The 22,160-nt window shown below is 47.8% G+C and overlaps 2 protein-coding genes across 3 annotated transcripts; both read left to right on the top strand.

Moving 5' to 3' along the window:
• Positions 1 to 412: 412 nt before the first annotated feature.
• CWC15 (CWC15 spliceosome associated protein homolog) lies at positions 413 to 16,088 on the top strand. Of its 2 annotated transcripts, none has more exons than XM_053312662.1 (7): positions 413 to 570; positions 3,212 to 3,389; positions 4,970 to 5,082; positions 5,722 to 5,810; positions 7,511 to 7,621; positions 12,204 to 12,322; positions 15,668 to 16,088. In XM_053312662.1, exons 2-7 carry the CDS (start codon positions 3,259 to 3,261, stop codon positions 15,795 to 15,797), a joined length of 693 nt encoding a protein of 230 aa, XP_053168637.1. In that variant the 5' UTR covers positions 413 to 570; positions 3,212 to 3,258; the 3' UTR covers positions 15,798 to 16,088. The 2 variants fall into 2 exon arrangements, with proteins under 2 accessions (XP_053168637.1, XP_053168638.1); XM_053312663.1 differs by lacking the exon at positions 413 to 570 and adding an exon at positions 660 to 926.
• A 581-nt stretch (positions 16,089 to 16,669) lies between these two features.
• Positions 16,670 to 22,012, top strand: LOC128351245 (uncharacterized). The gene is made up of 2 exons (XM_053310627.1): positions 16,670 to 20,103; positions 21,470 to 22,012. The coding sequence occupies exons 1-2, from the start codon at positions 19,588 to 19,590 to the stop codon at positions 21,758 to 21,760; spliced, it is 807 nt and encodes a 268-aa protein (XP_053166602.1). The 5' UTR covers positions 16,670 to 19,587; the 3' UTR covers positions 21,761 to 22,012.
• The last annotated feature ends 148 nt before the right edge of the window (positions 22,013 to 22,160 follow it).

Here is a 22,160-nt window from a genome sequence, read left to right as displayed (position 1 = left end):
GCAAGATAGAGAGGGGAGCCGCTCTGCCTTGACCTTCCAGCTCTATGGTGCCTGCTCTTCCTTTTCAGCATTGCTGGTCTTGCGCCTTCATTTGGGAACAGGAGGTGTCGCTAACCCTGTGACTCTTTGGTAACCTTCTCCCGCTTCAGTGACTTCGCCTCTGTCATAAATATAGGAACAAAACGGCTAGAGTCACACACCGTCGCAATCTTATGGCGAACTACCACCAACCTCATTTTAACTTTTGTGGGTCTCCCTCACCCCCGCCACCCTCCCTCTCTTAAGCTCCAGTGCAAAAGTATAGAAGATTTCCGCCACAGAAACGAAAATGCCTAGAGTTCCATTCCGAGCCGAAGGAGCGTCTCATCCAACAGAAGTCTTCGGTTTTTAACGGAAGACTTCCGCTCTGTGTCATTCTAGTTGGTTTCTATCTCTATGTTTCTCCCCTCTGCCTTGATCTGCGGCGTACATATCTATGGTTTGCGGCGAGGTGGATTCTGGGAAGATGGAGGAGTGATGGCGCTCCTGGCCTAGCGGAGTATCCCCGGCGAAAGCGCTGAGAGCTGCGTGGTGGGTAAACGACGCTCAGGGGGTCGGACTCCGGGGTGGCAGTGGGGTGAGGGGGACGGTGCCCTGCAGCTCGCTGCGGAGATCTGGTGGTCTCTCTAGAATGAACCACAGACTTGTTCTCGTGAGGGCATGGCAGGATCCAGTGGGTTGGAATTACGAGGAAGCAGAGTGAGGCTGGGCATTGGGGAGCATTCCCCATGAGCTTAAGAGCTGTTCGCCAGTGGAACAGCCTGCCTCATGCGATGGTGGGATCTCCTTCGCTGGAGGTTTTCAAGCAGAGGCTGAATGGTCCCCTCTCCGGGATACTGCAGCAGTTTCCCACACTGAGCAGGCGGTTAGACTAGAAGATCTCCAAGGTACCTTTCATCTCTCAAATTTTATGATGCTATAAATCTCTATTATCATGTATTTAAATTATCATGTATGTAAGGAGTATGTTAAATCCATTGCCAATCTGACTTCAGCCCAATAACCTCCATTTTAATGTATAACTGCAGTTACAGCTCAATTCATATTGCTTTGGTAACACAAAAAGAGAGAGGAAGACAACAAGGAACATATTAAAATATGTTACTAGGCCCCTAAGAAAAGGTTGGGAGTGGTTTTTATGAAGGTTGAAGGTTTATTGAGAGGTATTGAGATGCTCAGGTGATTGATGGATACACAGGCCAGAGGAGAATTTTCTTTAGGCTGTATTAGAGAAACGGTGGAGTCCCCCCACTGTGGAGAGTTGAAGGGCACCAGAATGGACAGGACCTGGAGAGAGACCTTGCTTTTAATACATTTTAAAAGGAAAAAGAGCACTAAGGGGGGAAAGGGATCAAGGTTGTCACATTATGCATGCTGTAGAGAATGTGAATACAGTAGAGAGGTGTTTTTCTTCCTCTCTCATAACCCTAAATGAGTTGTTCAATGAAACGGATTGGCAGATGGCTTAGAGCAGACAAAAGAAGTCCTTTACACCGTGCATAATAAATATATAGAGCTGGTTGTCAGACGATTCGTCTGCAGTTGCCACCGGCTCGTCTGGTGGCTACTTGGGGACAGGACTTCTCTGTTGCTGCCCCGAGGCTTTGGAACACACTTCCTGCTGAAATAAGAGCCTCTCCATCTCTTACAACTTTTGAAAAGGGCGTCAAGGTGCATTTGTTCACCCAGGCTTTTAATTAGACATTGTCTTGACTGTGTTTTAATAGTTTTAACATTTTAAATTTTAATGTGTTAATCTTTTTATTGGCTTTTATTGTCTTGTAAACTGCCCAGAGAACTTGTGTTTTGGGCGGTATAAAAATGTGATAGATAGATAGATAGATAGATAGATAGATAGATAGATAATAGAGATGTGGGTGATGGTCACTAGCTTACATAGGCATTTAAAATGGGAATAGACAGATTCATGGAGGACAAGGCTATCCATGGTTGACTACACTGGGAATGCCGTATTGAGGGGACCACTGGATAGCAGCAGGGGAGGGCCTCATGCCCTGCTTGTGTGCAGACACAGGAAGCCGCCTTATACAGAGTCAGACCATGGGTTCATCTAGCTCAGTACTGGTTACACTGACTGGCAGGAGCTCTTCCAGGTTTTAGGCAGGGGTCTTTCGCAGCCAGGAGTGGAATCTGGGACCCTCTGCATGCAAAGGAGGTGCTAGGGATGTGCACGAGCCTGTCCGGAGGCCCTTTTATGGGCCTCCAAACAGGTTCAAAAGGCCAGCGGTTTGGCCAGTTCAAAGGTGGGGGAATACCTTTAAGGGCAGGGGAGGGTGCACTTACACCCCCCACCATGTCTCCCCCCGCCCCCAGTGCTGCAGTTTAAAAGGCTCCGGCGGGGCGGCAGCCTGCCTCCCTGTTGCCTCATCGGACCGGAAGTACCCAGCAGGATTAGCGAGTGCAACGTGTGTGCACACATGCACCGGGTACTTCCGTTCACTTCTGGTCCAACAAGGCAACAGGGTGGCAGGGAGGTATCCTGCTGCCCCGCCGGACCCTTTTAAACTGCAGCGCCGGTGGGGGAGATGCAGGGGGGGCGGGGAGTGCACCCTCCCCCACCCTTAAAGGTATCCCCCCGCCAGTTCCGTGCACATCCCTAGTAGGTGCTCTGCCACTGAGCTGCAGCTCCATGCTTTTTGTGGAGGCATCTGTGAGAAACAGGATGCTGGATTAAATGGACTTTTGGTCTGATCCAGCCAAGCTGCTGAGGTTTGTAAGACAACTGATTTTGTGTAGGAGGCTCTTGCCAGCTCTCTAGGGTTGCTGCTGATACTGTGCTTACAGGATCCCTGCAGAGAGCCCTGGGAAATAGGACCTGTCAGAAAGTGGGCTGCCAAACATTATCACAAATAATTGTGTCCATGGGATGGGGCTTTTCTTTGCCCAGTTCAGATGGAATATTTGTTGTTTGTTTGTTTGATTGATTTCCATACTGCCCTTCCAAAAATGGCACAGAGCGGTTTGCATAGATAAATAATAAATAAATAAGATGGATCCCTCTCCCCAAAGGGCTCACAATCTAAAAAGAAACATAAGAAACATATGGCTCCTAGCTCCTCCTTACACTGCTGTAGATGTGACAGTGATTTGGGATTTGCTTTCATAACGGTTTCCCTGTGCTTATTGATTTGCTGTGCCTTTGCTGTGGCAGGCTGTACCATCCATGCATGCTGTGCATCTGATCCCAGGCTATTTAAGATGACTACTGCGGCTAGACCGACCTTTGAACCTGCAAGAGGAGGGAGGGGGAAAGGAGAGGGTGACTTAAGCCAGCTCTCCAAGCAATATTCAAGCAGAGACCTTCCTTCTCATACGAAAATCAAATACAGGTAAAGGCCATTTTACATTTCGTGCAGGAAGCGGCTTCTGTAGTGATTGTTTTATCTTGCCTGTAGCAGAGAATGCCTTTTCTTGAGCTTGTAAATAACCTTTCATCCAGTTCCCTGTTGCAAGTGGAAACTGGCAACAGGTGACCCGTCAGGAAAATTCTTGCAATTTGAAAACAAACTGGTGGCAAATTCTTCCTGATCATCAGCATACCATGGATGTAATCCATTTAATTCATTTATATCCCTCCTTTTTTCCATCATGAGCCTCAAGATGGCATATGTGAGATTCCCAGGTGGTCTCCCAGGCACTAGATTTGCTTAGTCTCAGCAAGATGGCTGTATCTTGTGCCCTCAGACCATGCCCCTGGGAGCCATAAAGGCCAAGCATCTGTCGTGTCTAAAGGGTGATGAGCATCTAGTCTCAACTGGAGCCAGCAGCAGCCTCACTTTCCCCTATCAGTTACTCATAAGGACCAGGAACGGTCTCGAGTTTGTATTGGTCGACAAGCTTTTGGGGTTGTTCCCACCCCAGCCCTTCCCCTTATGTATGTGATGATGTCATAACATCTGCAAGGTGATGGAATCTGCTGTCGAGTCAGAGCTGAGGGTTTGCACTTGATGCAGATGCCCATGACTGTTATGGTGGGGTAGTGTTCTTATCTGTGTTTTGCAGAGGTAGGACTGAGGCAGAGAGAACAATGGCTTGCCTAAGATGACCTAGTGCAGGGATTCTCAGTGTTGGGTCCCCAGATGTTATTGGACTTCAACTCCTATAATCCCCAGCCCCAGTGGCCTTTGGTTGGGGATTATGGGAGTTGAAGTCCAATAACATCTGGGGACCCAATTTTGAGAATCTTTGACCTAGTGTGTTGTAGAGCTGGTGCTTGCCTTTGAAGCACCTGCATACCTGAACAACTGCCTTCCCCCTCATCACCCTGCCCAGCCATGTTCCCTTTAACAGGGATTCCCAGATTTTGTTGACTATGCCATTCCCAGCATCCTCAGCTGCAATGGCCTTTGGCTGGGGATTATGGGAATTGCGTAATCAATTGCATAGTCAACATCATCTGGGAATCCCTGTTACAGGAAACGTCACTGCCCAGGTACCAATATCCTCTTCTGAGGCTCTTTTGTGGGTCCCCCTGCCTTTGAAAGTGAGGCAGGAGGTGGCTAGTGATAGACCTTTTCAGATGTGGTCTCTTTCTCCCACACCTATGTCAGGCTCTCCCCTGGCAGGCTCACTTCTGATGGCTTTCTGATGCTTGATGAAGATCTCTCAATTGGTCGGGGAGTGTGGTGTGTCTTGTAGCTTTTATTTAAATATAGATTCTTCCTGTTCTGCTTGTTTTAATGATGATGATTAATATGATGATGATTGTTAGATTGTTTTTAAATGTGCAACCAGTTTGGGGGTCTTTGGACCAAAGAGCAGAATGGTCACTGTTTCTAATAAAGTCAAATAAAATGAGGTGAGAATGGAAGCAAGAGCCTAATGTTAGGCACCTGGCCACTGTATGGCTGTTCCAGCTTGAATGGAAGAGTTTGTGCCCTCTTTCTTATACTTGCTTCTTGCTTCACAGGCAAACCACCCAGGATGCCCCGGAGGAGGTGCGCAGCCGTGACTTCAGGAGAGAACTGGAGGAGAGGGAGAGAGTGGCTGCAAGAGAGAAGAACAGAGACAGGCCAGCACGAGGTCTGTGCTGCCTCAGTATAAGAATTTTTATACTATATACCAGGGATTCTCAACGTTGGGTCTCCAGATGTTATTGGACTTCAACTCCCATAATCCCCAACCAAAGGTCACTGGGGCTGGGGATTATTGGAGTTGAAGTCCAATAACATCTAGAGAACCAGTGTTGAGAATCCCTGCTATATACTATATCCAGCTCTTGGGGACATATTTTCTGGGGGCTGCAAAGGGAAGGGTGGGAGGGAGAATCAGTGGAAATTGCCTCTGTCCCCTACATAGGGTGAGCAACTTCTGTTTGTGGGAGTACTAGTTGGATCAATCCCCATGGCAGAGCCTCCAGGATATGTTTTCAAGTGATGCAGGCAGTGCGGAAGGAAGGGAAACCTATTTTCTTTTGCCTGGATCCTTAGTCTGGACTCGACACTGTTGCACCAGCACTGTTGCACCAGCACCAGGGTTGGTCAAGATGTCAGATGTGTTTAAGACTGCAGTCTTAAGTCAGTAAAATATTTTTGTGGACTAGCTTGGGGATTTATTTACCAGCCTGCTTGTAATGTCAATTTTGGCGTTGCAGCAGCCATTTCTCTTTCGTCACTGCTGCTCATCTCAGTGCTGACCATCTTTCCTGCAATTACATCCTAGAACACACAACTTCCTCTTCAGTGTCTAAGAAACCACGACTAGACCAGATTCCTGCGGCTAACCTGGATGCGGATGACCCATTGACAGACGTATGTGTTCTTGGGGGTCGGCAAAAGGAAGGGAAGAGAGAGGAGCTCAGAGGGCCTGTCGCTCAGTGGTAGAGTAGATGTTTTGCATGCAGAAGATGCCAGGTCCAATCCCGGTCATCTCCAGGTTGGAATGGGTTTTTTTCTGACACCCCGGAGAGCTGCTGCCGTTCAGCTTAGACAATCCTAGCTAGATGAACCAAAGGTCTGCTTCATATGGAGCAATAGGATCTGTAGAAGACCGTGTGCATTGCATCAGTTGTGAGCTCTTCATTGAGATGCTGATTTCTGCATCAAGAGAAGTGACAACGGATTACCACTGCCATACTTACAAACACATGAAGCTGCGTTCTCCTGACTCAGACCATTGGTCCCTCTAACTCTAACTTAGAGATGCCCGAGGGGGAACTTGGGACCTTCTGCTTGCAAAGCATGTTCTCTGCCCCCCGAGCGATGACCTCTAGTGTCTTCCCAGTTAGGTTAGATACTCTTTCTTAATTGGAATAATATTTTTAGTAGAAGGGCCTGACAAATGGGATTTCTGGGATATTGGAAGTAGGGATGTGCCCAAATTGTTTTGGTGCCTCATTACAGAGGCCCTGAAACGATTTGAGCTGTTGCAGCCAAATCATTTCCATGGTGGGAGGAGAGCGGTATTTTTAAAAGGAAGCACGCGGGTCTTACTTGCTCCTCCACAGCGATGCTGTTGGTTCTATAAAGCCACATTGTGCAGCTGTTGCTGATGCTCCCAGCAGCCTGCACGCGGTGTCAGCGCACACATGGCCACCACGCATGTGCTGCAGCCATGTGCATTCCAACACGTCACAATCCACACAACGTGGCTTTATAGAACCAACAGCGCCACGGAGGAGCAAGTAAGACCTGCATGCCTTTTTTTTTTTAAGCTCTTTTTAAAAAATATATGCTTCGTGCACATCCCTAATTGGAAGCCAGTAAGCAAGGGAACTGATCCAGGGCTCTTAAAAAGGGTGGAGGAGCTGTGACGTGTGTCAAAAATCCCTTCACCTGAACATTAGGAACATTTCCTAGAGGCCCTCCAGGCATCTATGATTGACCTGAGCAGCTTGTAGTTCACCAAGCCAAATGCACTCGCCACCAGTTTGTTGCAGCCTGCCAGGGACTCCTTAAGCCTCCTGGTTTCCTGCCCTCCTGGATAGCAAAATTAAGCACGCCAGTATAGAACTTCTGGCAAGCCACAATACATTCATTTAGCCTGATGGCCTGCATGTTATGTGGGTCACTGTTTTAAGTGCTGTCTTAGCATTTTTGAGCTTCTCTCTATGACCATTAAATATGTGCTTTAAAAAATGTTGTTGGAATGCCTAGGAATCTGATGGATGCAATAAACCCAAAGTATTTTGACAATGATTCCTCATATCAGCACCTTGAGGGCTAGTTAGGAAGCTTTAGAAAACGTCAGTCTGTCTTGGAGTGTTGTGATTTGTATGGTAGAAAACATCACAACTCGGCAGCGCAGGTTAGAACAGGGCTGCTCAACTGAGAACATGGCACAGTATATGAACCTCTGGAAATTGCATGACACGAAATCTGCGTGTAGAGGAGTGCCTGCTGTGTTGTAACGTACTGTGGAACAATTATGTGCAGTATTAAGCTCTGATTTAAAAGTCTCCAAGGTAACAAGGAAGTGGAGAGATTTGTTCACTCATTTTCTGTCTTTGTAGGAGGAAGACGAGGATGAGGACTACGATGAGGAGAGTGATGATGATACTGCAGCTCTTTTAGTTGAGCTAGAGAAGATAAAAAAGGAACGTGCTGAAGAGCAGGCCCGAAAGGTGAGATTTAACATGTATTTAGTAGAGCTGTGTATCGGACACTCCAATCTTCTTCTTTATATATAATTCTCCAAGCCATACCCGTGGCTAATCCCATGCGTGGCAACTCTCGCCGGAGTTCGGAGAGCTTCCGGATAGCCACGGGAGGGGTGGGGGAAAGAAAAAGGCTGTGGAAGTCAGTTGGCTGGCCAGAAAGCAACAGTGGTGGGTGGGAGAAGAAGCCGGTGAGCGAGAGAGCGAAGAAGCCGGCACCCGGCCGGCCAGAAAGCAGGGGCGTGTGGGGGGCAGGAGAAGAAGCTGCAGGTGGGGCAGAGATTCAGCTAGTGAAGAGATTTGGCCAGCCAGAAAATGGTGGTGGGTGGTGGGTGGTGGATGGGAGAAGAAGCTGGTGCCCAGCTGGCCAGAAAGCGGGGGGCGGGGGAGACAACGGGCGAGCCGGCAGGGGAAGAAGGTGGTGGATGAGTGGGCCAGCCAGAGGTGCAGATCTTCTGCACCTGGCCCAGCTAGTCCTGATTAATCTTCAATACTCCTGGGTGCCACACAGAGGCAGCCACTCCCAGAAAGTAAAATCCTCCCTGCACCTAATAGGGATGTGCGCAAACCAGTTTCGAGGCGCTCTTATGGGCCTCCAATCCAGTTTGAAAGTATGGCATTCCGGCTGGATCGACGGTGGGGGGAGGATACCTTTGAGGACAGGGGAGGGAGGTCTTATCCCTTCTGCTACATTTCCCCCGCTGGCACTGCCTCTTGAAATGGTCCAGCAGGGCAGCAGCATACCTGTCGCTTCTGGTCCGAGGAGGCACCAGGGCGGCAAGGAGGTATGCTGCCACACCACCGGGCCATTTTAAGAGGCAGCACCGGTGGGGGAAATGCGGCAGGAGGGGGAAGAGCTCTCTCCCCCGTCCTTAAAGATATCCCGTCCCCCCACCCCCCTCGAACCATCAGGCACTGGTTTCCTGTACATCACTAGTACCGAACAGAGGCTCATCAAATGTAGTCTTTATAAAATATCCTGCACTCGGCCTCAAGACTTCTGCAAACAATGGGGGTTTTCCCATCATGCCAACCCCATCTTCCCACCCCCGCTGCCTTCACCACACTGTCTTAACATCCTGCCTGAAGAAGAGTCCTGGGGGATTCAAAAGCTTGCTCATTGCTTTGTAACATTTTAGCGATATAGGAAGATGCTGGAAAGGCATCATCTCATACTGTGCGAGAGAGGGATGGCAATGGTAAACCCCTCCTGTATTCTACCAAAGACAACCACAGGGCTCTGTGGGCACCAGGAGTCGACACCGGCTTGATGGCACACGTTACCTTTAATAGAGGTGTTATCAGCTGCAGTGGCGCAGCGGGAAGCGCTTACCTAGAGTGCAACAGGGTGTTAGTTCAAATCCCCCCCAGTGTGCTTCCCAGACTGTGCCTAGTAAATACATTTGTCGTCGCCTGTATTGGGTAGCAGTGATATACGGAGGTGCTGAAAGGCATCCTCTCATACTGCGCGGGAGGAGGCACTGGTAAACCACTCCTGTATTCTACCAAGAAAATCACCTGGAATGTGATCGACAGGAGTCGACACACTGACTGGACGGCACAGTCTTCAATAGAGGTGTTGCTCTATTTTGGATTAGTTTCTAGAAATGTCCACTTGGTGGCACCAGAGGCCACTAGAACACAGAGAACCCCAAACAATCTACTCGGTTTTATTGGCTGATATTCCGTATGTTTGCCATACCCTGCTAATTATCCCGTTGGATATATGAAGCCATGAGACATCTGGTTTTGGTGGTATAAAAATGCAATAAATAAATCGGTACTATGTGGTGGGTGAAGATTGGTAGCTTTAAAAATGAGGCACGCGGGCCCTTACCTGCTCCTCCGCCATTCTGCTGCTGTTCCGGTCATGGCACTCTCCTTCCCAAAAGGCCGCTGCAACGCAGCTGCGCACGGCCTTTTGGGAAGGACTGTTCCGCAGATGCAACAGTGGAGGGGCAGTAAGGACCTGCATGCCTCATTGTTAACGCTGCCACTTGCCCCCCGCCAAAATGTTCTGGCTGCCTGAATTGTTTCGGTGCCTCCCTAATGAGGCGCCAAAATGATCCGGGCACACCCCTACTCTCACACATTAAATATTACTTTCTTCTCTTAAACTTGGCTATTTCCTTTTTTTCCTTTTCGTTGTACGCTGCATTCCCCAGCCCCCGGGGAACTTTCAAACTAAGGCAATGATATACTCCATCTCTGGATTGGGCAGTTAGAATCTTTGATTGTCTGGGCAGAGCAAAACCTTTAGATTTTACACCCTCCAATTTCATCCAGAGGAGAACCAGTCAGATTGACCTTTCTGTTCCAAGCAAAGAAGCAGGGCTAGAAGTAGAAGTTGAATGCGCTGCTTAGGGGGCTGAAGCTTCAAACACCCTGATTGGAGTTGAACTTGAATTCTATACCCATTGTACAGAATTGAGAATTATGTGCAGCCCTGCATATAGTGTTGGTTGGAAAACATGGCAAAAAAGATCAAATAGTTCCAAATTAAAGCAGAGGTTTGCTAGGGCTGGGGGTCTGGGACCCAGACTATATTGGAACGGATGCATTTATTTCTCACATTTAATTTGCTCTTGCAAATGTGAATGGGCCCGTCTGTGAGCATGAACAGAGTGCACTTACCCCCTCATATCCAGCCCTCAAAATGTCTGGGGTTAGAAGGCCTAGGTTTGTGGGATCGTCTGACACAGCTTCCAGTTGCTTTGAGCCACCCCTCTACTTTTGGTAGAATACAGGAGGGGTTTGGGTTTTCTTTGGTAGAATGCAGGAGGGGTTTACCATTGCCTCCTCCCGTGCAGTATGAGATGATGCCTTTCCGCATCTTCCTATATCGCTGCTGCCTGATAGAGTACCAGCAGGGATTCAAACCAGCAAACCTCTGCTTGTTAGTCAAACATTTCCCCGCTGTGAGCATGAATTGTCCCCTTTGCTAAGCAAGGTCTGCCCTCGTTTACATTTGAATGGAGACTACATTTGTGAGCACTGTAAGATATTCCCCTTAGGGGATGTGCCTGCTCTGCGGAGGGCATCTGCCTGCTTACATGCAGAAGGTTCCAGGTCCCCACCCTGGCATCGCCAAGATAGGACAAGATTTTTTTTTTATAGGACAAGATTTTTTTTATTGAACCAACAAACTACCAAAGCATACAGTACATTGCCAAAGCACAATTATATACAAAGTGGTTGTTTGTACATGATATATCTACAAAGATTTACACACAAGAATTTGGAAACACACAAGTTATGAAGTATATGCAGGTAGTACTGTAACTCGGGGATGGGGGATTACAAGGCACATCAGGTAATCGGGGGGTTATGTGCAATGTCCATTTCCATAATTTGTCTCATTGCTGTTTAGAAGAGATACACTTGTCTTTTTGCACATAACCATACAAACTTTTCCAGAAGAGATTTACTGTCTCATCCACATGAACCTCTTGGTCACATCTTCCCTTCCTATTCCTATGCAGGAGCATTACATAAATGACATACAGGTTTACTAACCTGATTACGAGAAGGGGAATGTTCCAATTCCCTAGTATGGGGGCACCCGTTCCGTCCCATTTCCTTGAAGGTTTCTTTCTGGGACCTCGAAAGGAGGTTCTATCGCTCAAACCCGAGGTTAGTTCTTCCCAAGTCTGTTTTTCCAAATCAGGCCACTCTAACAGCTTGCTTACTCCCTGCCACACTCTTTTGGCTACCACACACTCTTTTAAGAAATGTGAGTGGGTTTCCCTGAATGTTTTGCCTAGCTCACTAGCTTTCTGTTTGCAGGTGATTTTAGGGCACTCTTGCTGGTCCTCTGGGAGCCATGGCTTAGCCGCATTAAGTGGTAGTACTTGATGGTATAAGCGCCACCTTGTTTCCCATAAATGGAAAGGGACTTTTTTCTCTTTAAAGAGAGCAATAGGGTGATCGGGTTGCAACAAGTACTGTGAAGTGCGTTGTTTGTAGCGTTTACGTTCTAAATCAGGTTTTAAGAAACCCACTTCTAGAATCTCTCCATAAATTGTTTTCCTTAGCTGCTTAATTGAGGAGGATCCTTTAAATAGATCCGGTTCAACCTTCCATTTTTTAAGTGTGATAGGGCTGAGAAAGTTTCCTGCCTGCAACCTTGGAGAAGCCACTGCCAGTCTGTGCAGATACTACTGAGCTAGATTTACCAATGGTCTGACTCTGTGAAAGGCAGCTGCCTATGTTCCTATATCTTTGGCTGAATTGCTCAGTAAGGGCAGAGTTGAAATTGCATCCCTCCTCGTTTGTGCTCAGGACTGACATGAAGTTACAAACTTTGAACCAGTTTCTGGCTGGAGTAGAGTTCAGCATTTGGCTTATGCCTATTTTGAGAAATGATTGCAGCTGCTTTTATTTAAACCTGGTTTTATACAGTAAAACAAGAAACCTAAGCTTTCTGGGAAGATCGTCCAAGACTCGTAATTGTGGCTCAGCCTCCAGCTTCCTTGAAAACAGGCTGGGAGTTGGGGTGGGGGAGATGTTCTTATATAACATGCACACCAATATTTTATTTTCCTGGCAGGAGCTAGAGCAGAAGGCTGAAGAGGAGAGGATACGAATGGAAAACATCCTGAGTGGTAACCCTTTGTTGAATCTGACTGGTCCCGTACAGCCTCAGGCCAGCTTCAAAGTGAAAAGGAGGTACAGAGATGTAATTGGGTATACTATAGAGATCTTCAAACTTCTTCAATCCATTTCTCTCCAGCGCTTTACAGAATCACAGTTCCATAGCCTTTTAACTGGATTTTGGTCACATTTGTAAGGGGTTAGAATCATAGGAAACTCTAGAGATTCTTTTTAATCTGACTGTTAAGCCTGGTCTCCCACTGTGGCCCTCCTGCAAATGCTGGCCTACGATTCCCAAGTAGATATAAACCAAAAAGATCCCAGCTATACTCAAACGCCATTTAACGTACCACTATAGCAGGCACAACTAATGTTATACATGAACCATATATCCAGGGGTTATTACAACTATAAGTAACTAAATGCAAAAAATCATGTGGTTATGAAATCCACGTGTACTGAAAAGTCTAGATAAACAAGATACCCACAAATTTTTGTAGGCATAAATAACTGAATCCAAATGCTCTACTTGTTACGAAGCTCACATGTAGTAACAAAGTCCACTATGGTGACCTGGTGACCTCTGTTTCGAATTGTGTTCTTTATCGAGTGGAAAGATGTAGAATATTGTAGTGGAAATAATCTTTGTGAAGACTGGAACGTCTTCCAACCAAATTGTAGACAACAATTTATCTATGCCAAAAAGACCAATGCAGTTTGCTACAGAACGGCTTCTTAAGGCTCCTTCAGGCTGCCAGTTAGATAACAAATTTTTGTTTGTTGTGTTCAATTTTTATACCACGTCACAAGGCATCTCAAGGTGGTTTACAAAAGTTAAAATACAGTAAAACTCCATTTTAAAAAATCACATTTAAAACCTTAAAATCAGTTAAACAGTAAAAACCTTAAAACACCAAAGAGCAACCACCATAAAAATGACAAACCGAAGCAGGAGAGCTGAGGCACCCAGCAGCCCCTAAGCCCCTGAACAAATAAAAAGGTCTTTAGTTGTTTTTTAAAAGGAGACACAGATGTCAAAGAGCAGACATTCACTGGGAGAGCATTCCAGAGCCTGGGGGCAACAACAGAGAAGGCCCTGTCCCGTGTGCACGACAACTTAGCCTCTCTCAACATCAGCACATGGAGCAAAGGCCTTTCTGACGTTCTTGTTGGGTGGGCAGAAACCCTTGGGGAGCAGTGGTAACCCTTTCTTCAACCTGACTGGTTCTTGGGAGCAGGCAGTCCTTCAGGTATTCGGGGCCCAAACCGTTAAGGGCTTTAAAGGTAATAACCAGCACCTTGAATTGGATCCGAAAACAATTTGGAAGCCAGTGCAGCTCTTTCAAAACATGCTCCGAGCGAGCAGAGAACCCTGGCAGCTGCATTCTGCACCAACTGAAGTTTCCGAATGTTCTTCAAGGGCAGCTCCATCGCAGTAATCATAACACTGCAGTAATCCAGCCGTGCTGTTATGGCATGGGTAACTGTGGCCAGATCTGCCTTCTCGAGAAAGGGACACAGCTGGCACACTAGCCAGAGCTGTGCAAAGGCACCCCTGGCCACCACCTCCACCTGAGCATCCAAAAGCAGAGTCGAGTCCAGCAACACCCCCAAGCTGCGCACTTGCTCTTTCAAGGGGAGTACAACCCCACCCAGAGCTGGTTGAATCGCCCTATCCCGATTGGCTTCTCTACTGTGACCAGCAGCACCTCCGTCTTGTCTGGAGTTAACCTCAGTTTGCTAGCCCACATCCAGCCCATCATTATTATTATTTATTATTTTTACATTTTATATCCCGCTCTTCCTCCAAGGAGCCCAGAGCGGTGTACTACATCTTTACATTTCTCCCCACAACAACCCTGTGAAGTAGGTTAGGCTGAGAGAGAAGTGACTGGCCCAGAGTCACCTAGCAAGTCTCATGGCTGAATGGGGATTTGAACTCAGGTCTCCCCGGTCGCAGTCCAGCACTCTAACCACTACACCCCCTGGCTCTCATCACCTCCGGCCTCTGGTTCAGTACATCCACTACTTCCCTAGGATCTGATGTCCAAGAAAGGTACAGCTGAGTAACATCTGCATATTGATGGCACTTCAGTCCAAACTTCCTGATGATATCTCCCGGTGCTTTCATACAGAAGTTAAACAGGATGGGGATGCAATACTGAGCCTTGCGGGACTCCAGAGGACCTCCTCATTGTGTCTTTGGCCTACATTTCCCATCATCCCTGGCTACTGGCCATTGTGACTAGGAATGATGGGAGCTGGAGGGCTGCAGTATGACACCCCTGTGTTAAGCTGTGCCAAATCTGTAGGGTTGCCACAGTCTCCCCCAGAGTCTGTGCCACAGATTTCCAATCAAAACCAGACATTGATGGACCTTCAAAAAAAAAAGGAAAAGGAAAAAGTGCATGTTCTGTAAGAGGGCATAGGCACTGCCAGTGGTGGGAAGGGGTTAAAGAAAAGTTTGTGCCTCCCTTAGCAAGTCTCTGGGTGTGTCTAGGAAGGCCTGTTTAGTGTTTAGGAAACCTTTGGACTTCATGCTTTTCAGGCCCTCCCAGCTGCAGTGCTAGACTTGAATCAAAGTGGCTATAAATGTGTGTCTGCATATTTTTTTAATCATCGTTTGTGTGAGAGATGCAATCCATACGTCTCTGACTTCCAAATTAAATTCAGCAGTGCGCTGAGAGGTACAGCCTGCTTCATGGGTCATAGGGGTCTTGTAGAGGGGTGTGCCCTGTCTGTAGATCCATGGTCCGGATGAGTGGGCCAGGATCCTCAGAGGGAGCTTATGGTTTGGACTTGCACTCTGCCTGGGTTCACATGTCATACGGCACCTCAGGTTCACGTGAGGTGCCACAGCCCCGGGGGCATGCGCTGCCCCTGCTCCTGGTGTAGTTTCCGATATGCCGAGATGGGTCATGTCATGCAAACCCACCAATCTCCACATATCCTGCCTGGGAGGAGAGCTGGTCTTGTAGCAAGCATGAATTGTCCCCTTTGCTAAGCAGTGCCCACCCTGGTTTGCATTTGAATGGGAGAAGTGTGAGCACTGTACAATATTCCCCTAGGGATGGGGCCGCTCTGGGAAGAGCGCTTGCATGCAGAAGATCCCCAGTTTGCTTCCTGACAGCGTCTCTAACTTAGGGCTGAGAGAGACTCCTGCCTGCAACCTTGGAGAAGCCGCTGCCAGACTGTGCAGACAATACTGACCTAGATGGACCAAGGGTCTGACTCGGCAGAAGGCAGCTTCCTATGTTCCTATGACTTGCTATAGGGAACCGGACACCTGTCTCCTTGCTTCAGATCTAAGTTACAGGTGCTGGGTTTGCTGCAGCAAATAGGGCAGGATATGTGTTCGTGTCATACATTTTCTTCTAGTAGTATCACTGAAATATTTCACTTCTCCCCTTCCGGTTTCAGATGGGACGATGATGTAGTCTTCAAGAACTGCGCAAAGGGAGTAGATGAGATGAAAAAAGACAAAAGATTTGTCAACGACACGCTACGGTCTGAATTCCACAAAAAATTCATGGAAAAATATATCAAGTAGTACTTTTGCTGCTGCTGTTTTAATGTGTTGTGTTGCTGATAGACTCAGCGGGGCGAGGCCTATCTCCTCGGCCTGAAAAATCCCATGGTGATTTTTAGTGAGAATCTATCCCAAATAGAAATTTTCTCTTAAGGTCAGCAACATTTTTTACCTTGCATCTGGAATATTTGTTGGCTTCCTTGTTTGAGATTGGCCCATTTTGTTTCCCTGAAATATTTGTTTTCTTTTTGAGATGACTTTACTTTTAATGGCATGTTTTGAAAATGGTTTGCATAAATCCTTTGCTCTAAAGCTTGTGTCTTCATTCAGCTAAATTGCTGTTTAGAAAGAGGTCAGAGAGAAAATAGATTGAGGTGTACTGGTCGAACACTGTAGGGTTTTTTTCAGTAGATTGCCAAGGGTTTCTGACTGCTATTAACAATAGCAAAGTAAAACATTACAAGTAAAAACAAAAGAAAAACTTCTCCTTGGCCAAAGTGAGCTCCTTGGTCTTTGCCTCAGTGGCTGACATACAGAGCAAGGATGTGCCAGTGTAGCGATAGATCAACCTGTCAGAACTTCCCCACTAACTGCACAGGTGGAGTGGCCATTTTTTATGCCCTCCCCTTTCCCAGGAAGCCCTCTATGCCATCTGAAAATATGTCCCTGAGGTTTGCGCAGCCCTCAGATGCATATTTTTGAGTGGCATAGAGCAGGGATTCTCAACGTTGGGTCCCCAGATGCTATTGGACTTCAGCTCCCATAATCCTCAACCAAAGGCCACTGGGCCTGGGGATTATGGGAGTTGAAGTCCAATAACATCTGGGGACCCAACGCTGAGAATCCCTGGCATAGAGGGCTTCCTGGGGAAAGAAAGGATGCCAACAATTTTGCCCCCTTTCCACTGCAGTGAGTTAGAAGGCTGCTCTCTCACTGCACTTGTGCATGCTTGCTCTTTATGTCAGCCACCATTCTCCCTTGTAAAATTGGAGTCTTAATTGGTTGCCTTTGATTAGGTCTGTGTGCTGCACTACTGGCCATTTGTAGAATTTGGTGCTGAACCTGTGAAGAGTTTCTTCCCATGATTTAAGGATGGGGGGAGGGCCAACGTTTCAAATCATAGGGAGTAACTCTCTACAGAGAGCACTGAACTTGTGTGCACGGAGCACATCAGTGGCAGAGGATGCTGGAAGCTGGTGTGCTCCCAGGGCTGTCTCGAAGGCTGTCTGGCTTTTATGGGTCCCAGAGCAAAAAGAACTTGCAGCCCCCCAGCCCCCTTGATGAATCAGTTCCAGCCCTACTGGAACTAGAAAAGTCTCTTTTGCTGTGTTGCAATGTGGGGCCTTTGTAGGCACGAGACCCTGGATGACCACCTGCCCCCTTCAGACAACTCTGCATGCTTGCATTCCCTTTGTGCCTGGGTATGCTGTCCTCGCTTCTTGAACAATACAGGAGTGCCTTAAACTTCACAGGCCTGTTGTGGGAAACAAAATGTGGAGGTGGGAGAGAACTACCCTGATCTTTTTGAAGGAAAGAAAGAACGGTCATTCATACAACTGCTGCAGCTAAGGAGGGGGAGCTTTGCACCTACATTCCCCCACACAACCGCCTTTCCCTCCCAATCATGCTGCTCACCCACCCGGTGACGATCGTCACTGTGGTGAGCAGCGCAGCAATCTGCAGGCCGGGGAAGCAAAGCCCGGCTTTCAGGAACCCCACATTGTGGAAACTCTAGAGGCCAGGTCACTCCTTTCTCATGACTCTACCATTAAAATGGCTGCTGGGAGCCCGGCTGCCCACACGATCGGGCAGTGGAGGGAGGGAGGAGTGCGCGTGCCCTTTGACTTCACTTTTAGCCCATGTAAAGAAACCGAAAACAAACCTTAGCCAGGTAGCCTGGAGCGCTGGGATTGGGACCGATCCCGGTGGTCCTTATGAGCAGTTCTACCTGGTAGGGCTGGTCGTGAGAACAACCTCAGAATAAAACAGGAAATGGCCAACCTGAGATTTTGCAGCTGTTGTGGGAAGTCCCAGCTGCTGTTGTTGCTGGGGGTGATGGGAGCTGAATTTAACGACAGCTGGAGAGCCTCAGATTAGCCAGCCCTGGAATTTATTTATTTTTTAAACCATTCCCCTAATCCTCCTGTACACTTCTACCGACTTTAACAAGCAGGAGGATACCACGTGCCCCGCATGGAAGGTAGAGAAGAGGGAGCAGTGCAGGACGTTGCAGTTGTGGGGTGAGGGGAAGGAATGCATTTGAGAAGATTTTGCATGGCTTGGTTTGCATTCATCCTTCTCACAGATGAAATGACTGGCTTCCTCCCAGAAAGTGACTTTCAATTTTAGGCTTAGCAGTTCTGTTTAAAAATACCACAAAGGTCTCAGCCTTTGGGTAGGTCCTTTTTAAAAAAAAAAATTAAAGCCTTATAAAAGTCTTACCAAGTTAGGGCAATATTTTACAGCAACCCTGAGAGGAGGAGCAAAGGACAGCCTCAAGAATTCCGAGCTGCTCAGCTTTTGGGTAGGAGTTCAGTCTGAAATGGTTGCCTTGATTTATATAAGAAGTAAAAGTAGCTTATTCATCGGGTGACACTCAGGATTTGTAGACTGAGGGAAGCGGTAATGGGAAAAGAATTTTCCTTGTGAAAAGATGGACAGTTCTTAGGAAATAACAAGCAAGTAGCAGCCACTGTTTGCATTTTCAAGGTAGCTGTTCCTCCTCCTCCTGCATACATATTTAAAAGTGTTTCTTTTCTGCTCTTCTAGTGATAAGATGCTCAAAGCAGCTAACAAAGATCAAACAACAAAGCATCTCGGATCATATAATATTGCAACATTTACAGCAAACCTTATGGCATAAAAACAACACACAGACACCTTTTTAAAAATTACACTTATTACAAAATACATATAATCAAGGATAGCAATAATATGTGTGAGTATAACTGAGGAAAAAAGAAAGATCCCTTAAACATAATAAGATCCAGCCTACCTAAGAAAAAAGGGAGGGGGGGACACCTATTCTAAGGATATATATCTCTCTTCCCCAGTCTAGGAGGGTATCCTTTAAGAAGGGTTACCATGACCATTTGCTCCCAGCAGACAGGATTTCATGCCAGAAAAAGCAGAGGAGTCACATGGTGCTTCGGATCAGAACCTACTCTAGTCCGGAGGTTCCCCAGCTAAAACAGCTGTCTCTCAGCTTAAACTAACTCATAGGGTGATTACGATAAGGTTAGGGTGAGGGAATGACCCACCATACCGGGTCATGTGGTAGCAAGCATGGCTTGTCCCTTTAGCTAAGCAGGGTCTGCCCTGCTTGCATATGAATGGGAGTCTAGAAGTGTGAACACTCAGATATTCCCTTCAGGGGATGGAGCCGCTCTGGGAAGGGCAGAAGGTTTCAAATTCCCTCTGGTATCTCCAAGATAGGGCTGAGAGAGATTCCTGCCTGCAACCTCGGAGAAGCCACTGCCAGTCTGTGAAGACAATACTAGCTAGATAGAGTAATGGTCTGACTCAGTATATGGCAGCTTCCTATGTTCCTACATGACCCTCCCAGTTCTGGTCCTGTCTTGCTCCCGTGCACAGCATCTTCAAAGAGCTTCAAAGTTTCCCCTCTTCTGCCACTTGCTTTTTCTGCCACTTTTCCCTTTGTTCACCTCCTCTTCCTCTCATTGCCCCCTCTTCCTCCTTAGAGAGCCAAAACAACAACAACAACAACAACCTCCCTCCAAAATAAAAAACGTTTTAACTCCTTGCTTTTACTTTCCATTCCCCCTCTACCTATCTTTGTCTCTAGCATGCCATGCGGCGTGCACGGCAATCGGACTCCTTGTCCAAGGACCTGGACAAGAGTCGAATCAGCTCAGGGCCGTGGATCGCGCAGCCCAAAGGGTCCGCAACCAAATGTCCCAGAAACAAGCATGTGGCACCCCACCAGAAAGAAAAGGCTGGTGGCAAGAAAAGCAAGTGGGCCTCTCACCCCGGGGAAGCTTTGCACCAGCCTTCTGAGCACGTGGAAGAGGAAGGTAACGTGCCGGCAGAGTCCGCATCCTCTTCTCGACCAGGCCCCTCTGCCCCGGCTACAGGTCCTGCGGAGCCGATTTCTGCTGCAGGAGTCCCCGCCACAGGCGGATCAGCCCTGTATGCTCCTCGGGCCAGCAGCACCAAACAGCCCTCCCAGCCAGGCTCCTCGGAGACGGAGGAGCATTATCAACATAGTGAGGACCAGGAATGGAGAGACTCTCCAGAGTTGGACAGCTGTGCCCCACACACGATCACCCGGTGGCCCTCATCACACCTGCTGCTCAAGGAGATATCAGTGAGTAATACTAGACTTAAACCAGGTCCCACGGCTCCTACTCCCAGAAGGCCAGGTTCCAACTGAGCCCACTGAAACCTCCCCCTCCCGCCACGGAGAAGGATTGCCACCAGACTTGTCCCAATGAATTAGAGATCTGGTTGCAGCAGAATTAACGAGACAGGAGTCTCTAGTGCCAAATTTACCACCTGTGTCAATCCTAAACCCGCAACCAGTTTTGCCAATAGCAACAACCCTGCATGGTAGACCAGCCAACCTGTCTCCGACAGCTCGCCTGCACACCCTAGACAGTGCCCTGAGTACAAGAGGGAGAGCTCTCAATCATCTGTTCTGCCCAGTCCCCACTTTCCTATTCCAGAATGTGAACGGGGCAGATTTCAACCCAGGCCCCCAGCCAGGTGACACTGGCTTAGGACCAGGACCTCTGGGAGTGACTTCCAATATTCCCCAGATCCATGTGATCATGCAAGGGGCTCTGGAGGCAGAGAAAAGAGCAGCCCCCCCCCCATTATCATCTTAGAGGAGAACAGAACACGTTCAGGCTTAAGCTTTTGCCTGGTAGTGAAGGTTGCACAGGGATTTCTGGGGAGCTTCTTGTGAATTTTTGTACATACAACTTGTTCTGAAAACCCAGAGGTCCTTAATAGGGATGTGCAAAAACCGGTTCGGCAGTCCTTTTGCAGACTGGTTTGGCAGTGGGGTGGGGGTAGCTTTAAGAAGTCGGGAGGGTGCCCCCCCAGTAGCGTCTCCCCCACCAACACCGTCACCAAAACCACTGGCACGGGGCTGCTCCATGCTCCTTGCAGCCCCGGTCACTTCTGGTTCGACACTGACGGGGGTTGCAAGGAGGTATGCAGCAGCCCTGCGCCAGCAGTTTTGGTGGTAGTGCCAGTGGGGGAAACGCACGTGGGTGGGGGGGACACCCTCCCTGCTCCTTAAAGGTAACCGCCCCGCCCCCCGCCACCAAACCATCTGACCGACAGTTCATGCACATCCGTAGTCCCTAACCTTGGGTTCCCAGTTGCTGGACTACATCTCCCATCATACCCTGCCACAGTGCCACAATTGTAAGAGTGAAGGGAAAGTTTGCCCCAGAAAGGGAACTTTTCATGCATGTGGAGAGAAACTGGTTGAAGAAAATCGATGAGCACTTAGAGTCGCCACTCTCTGCACAGTTCTTATAAAATATGCTTCAGTGGGTCCTTTGGATGAATACTCCAGCATCCTTTTCTGTATGATTTAATAGCCTTTTCGGCAAGCATGGCATAAAGCTCCTATTGCAGTCCATGTAATGCACGATAATCCTCCTGTCTTTTCTACGTTTTCCATCCTTAATCCTCGCATTTCTCCTTTTGTGCTTCGCTAGGCTGCCGTCTCAGTTCATGTCAGAACGGGTCCTCTTCCTGTGCCTCCTGCAAACCCCATTATAATCCTCTTCTTCTTGCTTCACATATTCTGTGTAATTCCCTACTGTCGACTCTTCGTGGAGATGGAGGGCCCATCAGAGCATCTCTCAGGAGGAACAATAGACCAAGGATTTACTTGTGTTTGCAGAAATGAGCATGGATGTTACATAAAGCCATATGAATGGATGAGGTGTGAGTCAGCCAGTGGCTTCTCTGAAATTGCAAGCAGACTGGTTACTGCAGACAAATAGGTCTGCAGTAATCTCACCTCCAAGGGAGCCTAGAATCCAAGATGTGCTACAAACCCTTGGGACATCTCGCTGGCAGCGGGAGAATGGAGACACAATAACAATACATGCCAAGGAAGTCAGTTCACAGGCGATCTATTCTGTATTCAGCCTGTAGGCCCCACCCTCAAAAGCCAACACATTTTTTTTTAAAAAGGCAAGCTAATAAAGGATGCTCAGGTTTGATAATGGTCCATTTCATGTTTTGTAGGGAGATGCTTGCTTCTTTTTGGCAACAAAAAGGACAGCACATCTCAAGATGCAATGGCATGTATAGGATTCTTTTATTATTCATCAATATTCCATGCCCAGTGTGTATCAGCCACAAGGCTTTCTTCAAGGGCAGTTATATACTGTAACCTTA

This window comes from Hemicordylus capensis, chromosome 3, assembly GCF_027244095.1.
Source record: "Hemicordylus capensis ecotype Gifberg chromosome 3, rHemCap1.1.pri, whole genome shotgun sequence".
NCBI lineage: Eukaryota > Metazoa > Chordata > Lepidosauria > Squamata > Cordylidae > Hemicordylus > Hemicordylus capensis.
The sequence above is the reverse complement of the archived record's forward strand: the minus strand, read 5'-3'. Positions and strand labels throughout refer to the sequence as shown.